The following is a 12,166-nucleotide window of genomic DNA, read 5'->3' on the forward strand; positions in this document are numbered from 1 at the left end:
ATTGAAAAGGATCAATGCAGGAGGTGGATTTCATGTACAAGATGAGCTCAGAAAGGGCGTGAGGGGAGGTAGCAGAGTAACTAGAGAGAAACATGTAGGTTCAGGGCCAAGACAAGGGAGCCTTGTGGCAGGTTTGGCTTGGTGTGCAAGGTGGATATGCAGAGGCATCTGATCGGATGCTCTCAATCTTAGTGAGAAAGAGGACAACAAGCTGCTCACATTTGTTGGAGGTGTGTATGGAGGGGGCTGGGGTGAGAGGTTTAAAGAATCATCTGGGAGTGGAGAAATGAAGCTGGGGTTTAATCTTTGCTTTCGAGCATGATCCTGGAACATTGAACTGTTTTGGTGGAAGAGAGCAAGGCCTGATGGTGCTTGATGTGATCCAATCAGATCTCATGATAGATGGCTAAACTAGCTGTGCGACAGATATATTCAAGTCTGTATACCTTGGACTTGAGGGAGTGAAGATGAGGGCCATACCAGGGAGAATGAAAACAATGGGAAAGTAAAGGTTTTTACTGGGGACAAGGGCATCAAAGGCAGATTGACAGCTGAAGGTGTATCATGCGAACGGAAGGCCAAAGGCTAGGCAGTTGGGAGTTTGAAAGTTGTAAGTGACTTGGGGGAAGAGTTGTTTCCGGGTGTGGAAGCAGATTTGCAAAGGGGTAGGTGGATGTGGGTGGCGAGAGATACAAGGAAGTGGTCAGAGAAGGTCTTGTCAGTGATTGAGAACATGGGAGTAGAGAGGCCACGTGAGATGGCAAGCTTGAGGAGTGGTCGTAAATATGACAGGACGGCAGAGAAATCAGAGGAGGGCAAGGCAAGTTGAGATGGAGATTGAAATCACCGAGGATAAGGAGTCACTAAGTGCAAAGGCTGAGAGACAAAAAGAGGATATCTTGGGGAGATACCTGAGATGGGTCTTGGTGGGGGGGGGGGGGGGGGGGAGTGAGAACAAGGATTTTAAAGCAGAGGTGCTTGAAGGAGAAGGTATCAGAGGAGTAGAGGGAGAGACCAAGGTATGATTTGGCGATAAGGGCTACACCGGCACTGTGGCGGATTAATCAGGACTGATAGTGGGAGATATAGCCAGGCTTCAGCAAAGGGCTAGGTCTTACCACCCGTGAGCCAAGTTTCCATAAAAGCCGCGATACAAGTCAATACAATCATCCACATTAAGGTCTTGGACGGCAAGAGCCTTGCTCATAAGTGAGGGAAACGCAAAGAGCAGTGGTGATTGTTGATCCGCTGGCAGAGTTCAGGGTGGGAAGTGGTGGGTTGGCCGAGTGGGACTGGAATTAGTCCTCAGCAGGTGTGCTGGGTGGGGAGGACAGCGAGAGAGGAGGATGGGGCAGTTGGAGTCGTCTCCAATGGCCTAATTAAAATCGGACCACAAAATAATTTAATAAACAGTCGGATGCTGTTAAGGGTGGGGGAAAGAAATGCGAATATGTATGGTTTTGGTCTTTCTGGATGAGCTAAGGTGGGCTAAATGGCCTTCCTTCTTTCTATCTTACATTACATTCCATTAAGAAAAGAAAATAAGGACAGCAGTCAACATAACACAACTTGCTTGTATGGAATGCTTCACGGTGTGAAACTAACAAGATACTGGATGGCTGTTCAGATGATACAAGAAATCCGGTCGAGGGTTCAGAATGACAGCCACCCAGCGTCTATATATCTTTATCTAATTCAAGTGATTCAATTTTTAATTAGTCCACTGAATAAGATAAAAAAATCATGCCATTGTTTAACTCATTTTCCTGAGGGAAATTTTCAACATGTATTAGTTTGTAAGATATGTATAAAATGAATTTCAATGCATTTATCAGATTTTCTCAGTCTCAAAAGATCCCCACTTCCAATCAGTTTCTAGAACCCTAAAGCTAGATTGTATATAGTTTGACAAGAGTTACTGTCCTCATTGTTCAGTGTTCCTCTTCCATCATGACATAACCACAGCACATCACATCAGATGTGTGGTATTCCGAATACAGTAACAAGCTAAGAGGGAGTTTGATGACAGGATAAAGATGAGATTACTTTGAAAAAAAATTTAAACTGGTTCTGACGAATGTCATGAACCTGAACCGTTAACCCTACCTTCCTCCCTCCAGATGCTGCCAGACCGAGTGTTTCCAGCATTTTCTGTTCTTATTTCAGATTTCCAACATCTGCAGTATTTTGCCTTTTGGTTAATTTCAAGATTTTCTCCTGAAACAAGTACATGGCTGTTCTTCAGTCTTCCTTCTCAACTTTATTGCTACTCAGTTTTTGCGTTAACAAAGCACACAGTAACGTAAACTTGTTGCTTCCTTCTTTTGAAATGCATTATAGAAATAAGCACTTCTCTAATCTGATAGTTTAATGGAAAATTGTGCTCAATTATAACTACTTCTTACCATAAGGAAGTGTTAACACCATGAGTTCCTGAAGTCATCAGCAGCACTGGGACAATTATTCAGGACAACAGCATTTGCTCAGTAGAATATACATATCTGTAACTGTTACTTTTAGGTAAATTTATCTAGTTAAGCCCAACAACAACAACTTCTATTCAGCATCTTTAGTGTAGCAAAACATCCCAAGGCACTTCACAGTTGTGTAAGGAAAATGGACACTGAGCCAAAGAAAGGGAAATCGTGTTTGACAAGTTTATTAGAGTTTTTTGAGGATATAACTAGCAGGGTAGATAAAGGGGAACCAGTGGATGTAGTATATTTGGATTTTCAAAAGGCATTCTATAAGGTGCCACATAAAAGGTTGTTACACAAGATAAGGGCTCATGGGGTTGGGAGTAACATATTAGCATGGATAGAGGATTGGTTAACGGACAGAAAACAGATAGTAGGGATAAACGGGTCATTTTCAGGTTGGCAGGCTGTAACTAGTGGGGTGCTGCAAGGATCAATGATTGGGCCTCAGCTATTTGCAATCTATATTAATGACTTAGATGAAAGGACCGAATGTAATGTATTCAAATTTGCTGACTATACAAAACTAGGTGGAAAAGTAAGCAGTGATTTTAACTCCCAAGAACTGGTGGGTTACGGGTGGGTGGGAGTTGAAAATAGTTATTTTTTGGGTCACAACCGCAACCCAGCTTCACTTCCAGGTCTAACGTGGGCGGTAAAAGTACAGGCTTCCCACTAGGAATGCAAAGTCCGAAAATATTGCGGTTGCAACCCAAAAAAACTATTTTCAACTCCCACTCGCCACCAACCCACCCATACTTGGGGGTTAAAATTATATCCCTTTGCAGACTCTGCAAAGGAATATAGACAGGTTAAGTGAGTGAGCAAGAAGGTGGCAGATGGAGTATAATGTGGGGAAATGTGAGGTTATTCACTTTGGTAGGAAGAATAAAAAAAAACAGAATATTTTTTAAAATGGTGAGAAACTATTAAATGTTGGTGTTCAGAGAGACTAGGCTGTCCTCGTACAAGAAAAACAAAAGTTAGTATGCAGGTACAGCAGGCAATTAGGAAAGCAAATGGTATGTTGGTCTTTATTGCAAGGGGCATGCAATACAGAAATAAGGAAGTCTTACTACAATTGTACAGGGCTTTGGTGAGACCACACCTTGAGTACAGTATAGTTTTGGACTCCTTATCTAAGGAAGGATATACTTGCTTTAGAGGTGGTGCAGCGAAGGTTCACTAGATTAATTCCCGGGATGAGAGGGTTGTCCAATGAGGTGAGATTGAGTAGAATGGGCCTAAACTCTCTGGAGTTCAGAAGAGAGGTGATCTCATTGAAATAAATAAGATTAGGAGGGAGCTTGACAGGGTAGATGCTGAAAGGTTGTTTCCCCTGGCTGGAGAGTCAAGAACTAGGAGGCACAGTCGCAGGATAAAGGGTCGGCCATTTAACTCTGAAATAAGGAGGAATTTCTTCACTCAGAGTGTTGTAAATCTTTGGAATTCTCTAACCCAGATGCGGCTGTGGATGCTGAGTCATTGAATATATTCAAAGCTGAGATAGACAGATTTCTGGACTCTAGGGGAATCATGGGAATCGGGCAGGAAAGTGGAATTAAAGTCGAAGATCAGCCATGATCTGATTGAATGGCGGAGCAGGCTTGAGGGGCCATGTAGCCTACTCACGCTCCTATTTCTTATGTTCTTATAACCAAAATCTTAGTCAAATCTTGTGTTTTAAGGAGGGTTTGAAAAGAGGGCGAGGTAAGAGGGTTTACGGAGGGAATTCCAGAGAGTAAGACCTGGACAGCTTATGGCATGACTGCCAATCGTGGTGAAGGCAAGGGCGTTGCACAAGCATTCAGAATCAGAGAAGCGGAAAGTATGGCCGGGGGCGGGGAGTTCCTGAGGTCGGGATGAGCAAGGCCATGGAAGGATTTAAACAGGAGGATGAGAATTTTAAACTTAAGGCATTGGAAGATTGGGAGCCAAAGCAGGTCAGGGGTGATGGGCAAACATGATTTGGTGTGTGATAGGATACGGGCAGGCAGAGCTTTAAATGAGCACAAGCTTACATAGGGTGGGAGATGGGAACCCATCCAGGCAGGCATTGGAGTAAAGAGAATCTGGAGGTGACAAAGGCATGGATGAGGGTTTCAGCAGCAGATAGGCTGAGGCAGGGAGAGAGGTGGGCAACGTTACAAAGGTGGAAGTGGGTCATCTTATCAATGGAGACAGTATGAGGTCAGAAGTTTAGCTCGGGCGCAAACAGGCCGCTAAAGTTGTGAACTGTCTGTTTCAGGCTGAAACAGTGGCCTGGGATGGGGATGGAGTCAGTGCCAAAGGTATAGAGTCTGTGTTGGGGGCCAAGGACGATGGGCTTGACCTTCTTGATGTTTAAAGGAGGGAAGTTATGGCTCAACTAAGACTCGATGTGAGAAGCAATCTGACAGAATAGAGGCAGCAGAGGGAGGTGGTGGAGAGGTAGAACTGGGTGTCAGCAGCATACATGTGGAAGCTAATCCCATGTCTACACTTGATTTCACCAAGGGACAGCATGTAGATGAGGAACAGGAGGGGGCCAAGGATAGATATTTGGGGGAGGTGACTGTGCAGGGGTGGAAAGTGAAGCCACTGCTGGAGATGCTCTGGTTACGATCAGACAAGTAAGAACGGAATCAAGCAAGGGCAATCCCACAGAGCTGGACAATGGAGGAGAGGCATTGGAGAAGGATTGTGTAATCAAGCATGTCGAAGGCTGCAGAGAGGTCAAGGAGGATGAGGAGGGATAATGCATCAGTCACAGAACATGTTACACCTCTTTCGAAATCCCAGAGAACTATGTGCGTGATTTTCAGAACCATAATATATTTCCTTAATGTCATCTTGGTGGATTAAATTCTTCCCATTTTGTCTGCTATGTAAATGGTTAATGAAACATTAATACATTTAAAATAAACATTACTGGAAGTGCAGAAGAAAGAAATTGAAAAGATAAATTCCTTCTGCATCTGCTGGAATGTACACTTTTCCTTGTAGGCATATGCTACACAAATGATTTCATTTTCTTTTCAAGGAAATAAGTCATACAAATGGTTGGTTGTGCCACACCACCTCTGATTGAGCTGAATATCAGTTTTGATGACTCACATCATCACCATACAATTTTCCAACATGGTGGCTTCCTGATCTCATCTGTACCACTAGGGAAGATGCTAAGTTAATGGGTATGCCATTGAACTTTGTTATACGCCTCTTAAACAGACTGAGAGCAGCAAAGGCAGAAAAGCTTAGAAGTAGGCTGTCAGCCCACTCTCTTAGCTAGTGCATCATGCAGAAAAATCTGTCACAAAATGTGACAAAAATAATTCAAAGCAGGTTTCTTAAAACTTGGACTTTATTAAACTCTGTACTGAGCTCCATTTTATTTCACATTACGATACACCAGCTTTGCAAGTGGAAGAGAGAAAAAAAAAGTTTGCTCTGCTTTTAGAAAGTTAAGCCATTGTCAAATTATTCTCTTCCACTACAAGTGTGGAAGAAAAAAATCCATTGTAATAACTACTACAATTTCACGCTGTCAAGAAATACAAAAAAAAAATCTCAAACATAAAATGAATGGACATTGATTTGTTAGCAGTTCTATGGAATACTATTACAATCCACCTCAGGCCCACTGCTGTTCTGAACCACAGTATCATAATATACAAACAGTCTAGAGCATTCACACTATTACTCTACAGTATATTAAACATTGGGAAGGGACACCAATTCCTTACAATGTACAGTACAAGTATGGATAAAAATTGATAAAATAATCACATCTGTACACAATACATGTGCAAACTGTATCCTTTAAATACATGGTTCTGGAAGAGTTGAAATATATACAAAGAATGCAATGGAGTCACCATGGCTGTACCCATGGACTGGAAATTCTACACAGCCACCTAATGGTAACCGTAATTCCTTGTAGTTGTTGTTGTTGTGCTACTCTGTTGTTTTTTTAAAAATTGTACAATGTTTGGATTGTAGACAACTTGGCATAGTTTCAAAGATTGGACCAAACCAGTTTTGTTTAACAGGGCAAATAATATACATTTTACCATTAGGCAGTGTGACCGTAAAGCTAGATAACTGAACCCTACAGGATACGTAATTCAGGACAGGAGACCCTGCTTTTGAAATGATTGAAATCGTAATTCAAGATTTGTAACATCTTGTAAATTAGAGCGGACAAACCTGGAAAACTTAACCAAGTCTGAAAATATCTTTCTTTCTTGTTTTAAAAATACATAAAAAATACAAGTATTATGTCCATTGCCTTGTCTGAATAAATATACTTCACAAGTTGCAAGATAATACATTTTTTTATTTTACACAAAATTCTCAGGTCTAGAAATTTTTGTTAAATAACTTCATTGTTGTGATATATTTGAAACTTTTTTGTAATAAAATAAAAACTCTGCAATTACATATAAAAAGAGACAAAATAGTCTTGCTACAGAAATTAGTCTACTGAAAACCAGCTTCTCCAATGACTGTAAACATTACAAAATTTAAATAAGAAATCTCATTTGCATAACTGTGTGCTCAAAATCCAACAGCAAAATAGCGGAAGACTTTTTTCATTACAGTTTCAGTTTTCAATGCACTAAATTTCCTGTAACAATCTATTTTGTCCCATTTCCAAATTACACAAAATAGGGCACTCTGCTCGCCGTGTACTTTGGCAGTTCAACATAGCTAATGCTCCCACAACTAAGACTGAATTGGAACTACTAACCCAACATATGAACTGAGCTGACTGGGCTTGTACTAGGCATTTTCTGTTCCATTACCAACAAAGCTTTCTTCTGACGTACTTAATGTTCTGTGTGTGTCTTCCGAAGAAAATGGTCACATTCATTTAATTAAATCACTGAGAGGCTTCCACAAAATGCCATTTCATGTAATAGAGTGGACAGTAGTCATCAGTGAAGCATGTCTCATCTCCAAATTACATTCAACTCTGTGCCTTGCAGTGTTAAAGGAACTGGAAGTTAACCAGGTAGAGTGGGAAACATTTGCTTGAATCCCACTGGCAATACACAAGTCCAATCAGCTGAGTGCTTCCTATGCTAATGTTCCAGGGTTTTAGCACTTGTGTCATGGCAGCAGGCTGCTGGGGAAGGGACGGGGAAGAGTGGAGGGGGCGTTTCATCACCTGCACTCTACTGCCACGCTATTCTGGGCGGGTGAAGAGGAAGTAGGGCTCAGTCCAGTTTCTGAAGAAGCAGAAGATGTGCCTGGAGCTGCAGGTGTAACTGTAGGGTAAAAGATCAAATAAATTAGCAAATAGATCTGTATAAAACACTGTACAAATGTCAGTATATCCTAGTGAGTCCTTGTAAGATCTCAAAAAGTTCATAACAGATCACAATGTCCACAGAACTTCCAACAAACTGTCCCATAGATTGACAGGTTCAAACTTGTGATCCCCCACAAGATAAGTTCCCAATCCACACTATGTCATCAGGAGAAGTGCCCAACAGAAGCCAGATGCTTCCCCACAAGAGGGGAGGAGGGGGAAATCATTAAACCTGGCACGTCACCAGATGCTGTTTTTCTGGCTCAACAGCATCATTAAATGAAATCTGGGAAGTCTGTCATCTTCTTGGGTGGGGAGCAATAAAAAAGAGAAAATAACAAAAGTAAGAAACACATTTGTAGAACTTACCACAGCCCCAAAATTAACACTTTGTGAAGAAATGTTAAACATTTTAGATATATATCTTAATGCTAAAGGGATCAAGGGATATGGGGAAAAAGCAGGAACAGGGTACTGAGTTAGACGATCAGCCATGATCATTTTGAACGGCGGAGCAGGCCCAAAGGGCCGCATGGCCTACTCTTGCTCCTATTTTCTATGTTTCTACGTTTCTATGTAAAAACTCAATGGCTGAATTTATTTTGATTATTTTCCACTTTGAATACGATGAAATCAATCTCAATCACATTGGTATACTGTAACACTATGATAAAAAAAATGCCTGAAGCTCAATTAAGAAATGCAATATTATCAGTTAGCTTGAGAAAAATTAAATGGAACTGTTCAAGATTCTTTTGTGTTTATATTAATTTCATTATAAGATTTAGAAATCTTGTGACATGGGTTGGTCATTGGTTGGGACGTAGCAGACATAGAGTAGGGATAGAAGGAACATTTTCTGATTGGCGGGATGTGACAAGTAGTGTTCCCTAGGGATCTGTACCAGGGGCTCAGCTTTTCAACATAGATATTAATGACTTGGTTGAAGGAATAGGGAGTTGTATATCCAAGTTTGCAGATGACACTAAATTAGGAGGCACAGTGAGTTGTGCAGATGAGAGAAGGAAGTTACAAAGGGACATAAAGATTAAATGAGTAGGCAAAACTATGGCAGATGGAGTGCCAGAAGTGTGAGCTCATCTACTTTGGATCAGAGAAAGACAAATCAGAATATTTTCTTAATAACGAGAGACTAGGAACTGTGGAGGAGCGAAGAGATTTGAGTGTCCATGTACACAAATCATTAAAAGCTAGTGTACAGTTACAAAAAGTAATCAAAAACATTAATGGAATGTTTACCTTTATCTCAAGGGAACTGGAATACAAAGGGGAGGAAGTGATGCTAGAGTTGTACTGAGCCTTGATCTGACCCCATCTGGAGTACTGCGTTCAGTTTTGGTACCACACCTCAGGAAGGATATATTAGCCTTGGAGGGTGTGTAGCACAGATTCATTAGAATGATACTGAGGCCTAAAGGTTAAATTTTAATTCAAGGTTGAATAAACTTGGCTTGTATTCCCTCGAGTTTTGAAGATTGTGGGGTGATCTAATTGAGTTGTTCAAAATGATGAAAAGATTCAATAGGGTAGATACAGGGAAATTATTTCGTCTGGTGGGGAATGGAGAACAAGCAGGCACAATCTTAAAATTAGAACTAGGCCATTTAGTAGTGAAATCAGGAAGCACTTTTTCCACACAAAGAGTAGTGGAAATTTGGAACACTCTTCCCCCAGAAGGCCGTGGATGCTGGGTCAATTGACATTTTCAAAACTGAGATCGATAGATTTGTTCGGTAAGGGCATCAAGGAATATGTATTAAAGGCAAGCAAATGGAGTTGAGGTACAGATTAGCCACAATCTGAGTGAATGGCAAGATGGGCTCCAGTTGCTGAATGACCTACTCCTGTTACTATGCAGAAAGGATATTAAACAATTTGTTATTCATGACATTGTGCAAGTCATCAATTATATTGGTCATTACCTTCTCTTTCTTTCTTTTTTAACCGTTTTCTTCTCCTATCTATGGATGCTACTTCAGACTTCAAAGACATGTAATATTTTCTGATCTCCTGTAGTTTATCCTGTAGGAAGGCTATTCGTTCAGCACTTGTCAGGTTGTTAAGGTCAGCTGTAGAAAATAAGATTAAATCCGTGCACATATATTATTTTTTTTAATTTACGTTCAGATTGCCACTTACGGGTCAGTTCTGTGCTTACAGACAGCACAAGGGTAGATGAACCTAAAAATGACTCAATTTTATTATATAAAAGCTCGTCTCAAAATTGTAGTGTCAGTACACCATAGGAAACTGAGGTTGCAAACAGTCTGGTTCAACTTGTGTCAAATTATAATGTATCAAATGTAATGGAAGAATTCTCCAAAAATAGGTTAACAATCATTAATTAACAAATTGCAAAATACTGCAGATGCTGCAAATCTAAAACAAAAACAGAAAATGCTTGGAACACTCAGCAGGTCAGGCAGTATTTGTGGAGAGAATAGACAAGTTGAAATTTTGGGTGTGGACCCTTTGTCAAAATGTAGTCATTAATGGTTGTTGACCATCTAGTAAAATTGAGAATGCTGCAAGCAACTAATAGGAGGAACAGGTCTTGTGGTACCGATGGACCAATCAAAGCTCTAGAAGAGCAACGGAATTATTGTTCATTCAATTCCCATGGACCAATCAAATCAAAGGATTAGTGGAGGCATGGGTCACATGACTACTACAAACCAATCAAATCAGTAAAAAGCAACACTGATAGAATTACCAAATTGCTCTAAAGGGCCAAAATTCAATGTTTTTAATTTAGTCATTAGCTATTGGTAGGTTCATTTCAAGCATCAGCATCATATGAAAAGCTGCATATCTGAAGCATTTTTAAAACAAAAATTACAAATATGGAGCATCTTGCACAATCCTCAAGTATGCCATTTAGAACCGAGATGAGGAGAAATTTCTTCACTCAGAGGGTGGTGAACCTGTGGAATTCTCTACCACAGAAGGCAGTCGAGGCCAAGTCATTAGATGTATTCAAGAAGGAGAGAGATATATTTCTTAATGCTAAAGGGATCAAGGGATATGGGGAAAAAGCGGGAACAGGGTACTGAGTAAGAAGATCAGCCATGATTATTTTGAATGGCGGAGCAGGCCCAAAGGGCCGAATAGCCTACTCTTGCTCCTATTTTCTATGTTTCTATGTCACCTCTCTAAGGATCACTCCAAGTGCACCTCCTCACAGGAGGCAAACACTTCTAACATAACCAGTATAAACCCCGGGAGCAGCAATGCATTTTCATATTTGCACTTTTTAGGGATAACACCATTGAGTCATTTTGCAGTCAATCTCATGCTGGATTCACTCCAGCATCAACTTGGCAACATAAATAAAGTGATCAACACACTGTGATGAACTGCAACAAAATTGTATGCCACTTCTGTTCAATTTAGGCTCATTTTCCAAATACAGCAATGACAAACATTGGAAGATGGAGCAACGCAGAATTTTAATCCACTGCAAATCAGAGCGCAAGTCAACTACAATCCCCACCATTTACACAGGCAATGACCATCTCCATCAAGAGAGAGCCTAACCACCTCCTCTTGACATTCAACGGCATTACCATCGCTGAATCCCCCACCATCAACATCCTGGTGGTCACCACTGACCAGAAACATAACTGGATCAGTCACATAAATACTGTGGCTACAAGAGCAGGTCAGAGGCTGGGTATTCTGCACCGAGTGACTCACCTCCTGATTCCCCAAAGCCTTTCCACCATCTACAAGGCACAAGTCAGGAATGTGATGGAATACCCTCCACTTGCCTGGATGAGTGCAGCTCCAACAACACTCGAGAAGCTCGACACCATCCAGGACAAAGCAGCCCGCTTGATTGGCACCCCATCTACCATCCTAAACATTCACTCCCTTCACCACCGGCACACCGTGGCTGCTGTGTGTACCATCTACAGGATGCACTGCAGCAACTCGCCAAGGCTTCTTTCGACAGTACCTCCCAAGCCCGCGACCTCTACCACCTAGAAGGACAGGGCAGCAGGCACGTGGGAACACCACCACCTGCACATTCCCCTCCAAGTCACACACCATTCCGACTTGGAAATATATCGCCGTTCCTTCATCGTCGCTGGGTCAAAATCCTGGAACTCCCTACCTAACAGCACTGTGGGAGAACCTTCACCACACGGACTGCAGCGGTTGAAGGCGGCGGCTCACCACCACCTTCTCAAGGGCAATTAGGGATGGACAATAAATGCTGGCCTTGCCAGCGATGCCCATGTCCCATGAACGAATAAAAAAAAAATTGATCAAAAAATTTACTTTGGATAATGAAGTGAGAAGATCTATTTCAAATTCATGACTCCTTTTTACACTTATCCTCTCATATCAACAAGATAGGTTAGCAAAT

The 12,166-nt window shown here is 41.4% G+C and overlaps 1 protein-coding gene across 9 annotated transcripts in view; it reads right to left on the minus strand.

Annotated features, from left to right (window-relative positions):
• Window positions 1-5,802: 5,802 nt before the first annotated feature.
• The window catches only part of arid4a (AT-rich interactive domain 4A), a 96,550-nt gene continuing 90,186 nt past the window's right edge, over window positions 5,803-12,166 (minus strand). For all 9 annotated transcript variants that reach the window (XM_067991545.1, XM_067991540.1, XM_067991541.1 and 6 more), the window contains 2 exons: window positions 9,717-9,863; window positions 5,803-7,729 (listed from right to left, as the gene is read on the minus strand). In XM_067991545.1, coding sequence (XP_067847646.1) covers window positions 7,626-7,729; window positions 9,717-9,863 — 251 coding nt within the window. In that variant the 3' untranslated portion in view covers window positions 5,803-7,625. The remainder of the gene's footprint in view (window positions 7,730-9,716; window positions 9,864-12,166) is intronic.

The sequence above is a fragment of the Heptranchias perlo genome, chromosome 10 (genome assembly GCF_035084215.1).
Source record: "Heptranchias perlo isolate sHepPer1 chromosome 10, sHepPer1.hap1, whole genome shotgun sequence".
In the NCBI taxonomy this organism is placed as follows: domain Eukaryota; kingdom Metazoa; phylum Chordata; class Chondrichthyes; order Hexanchiformes; family Hexanchidae; genus Heptranchias; species Heptranchias perlo.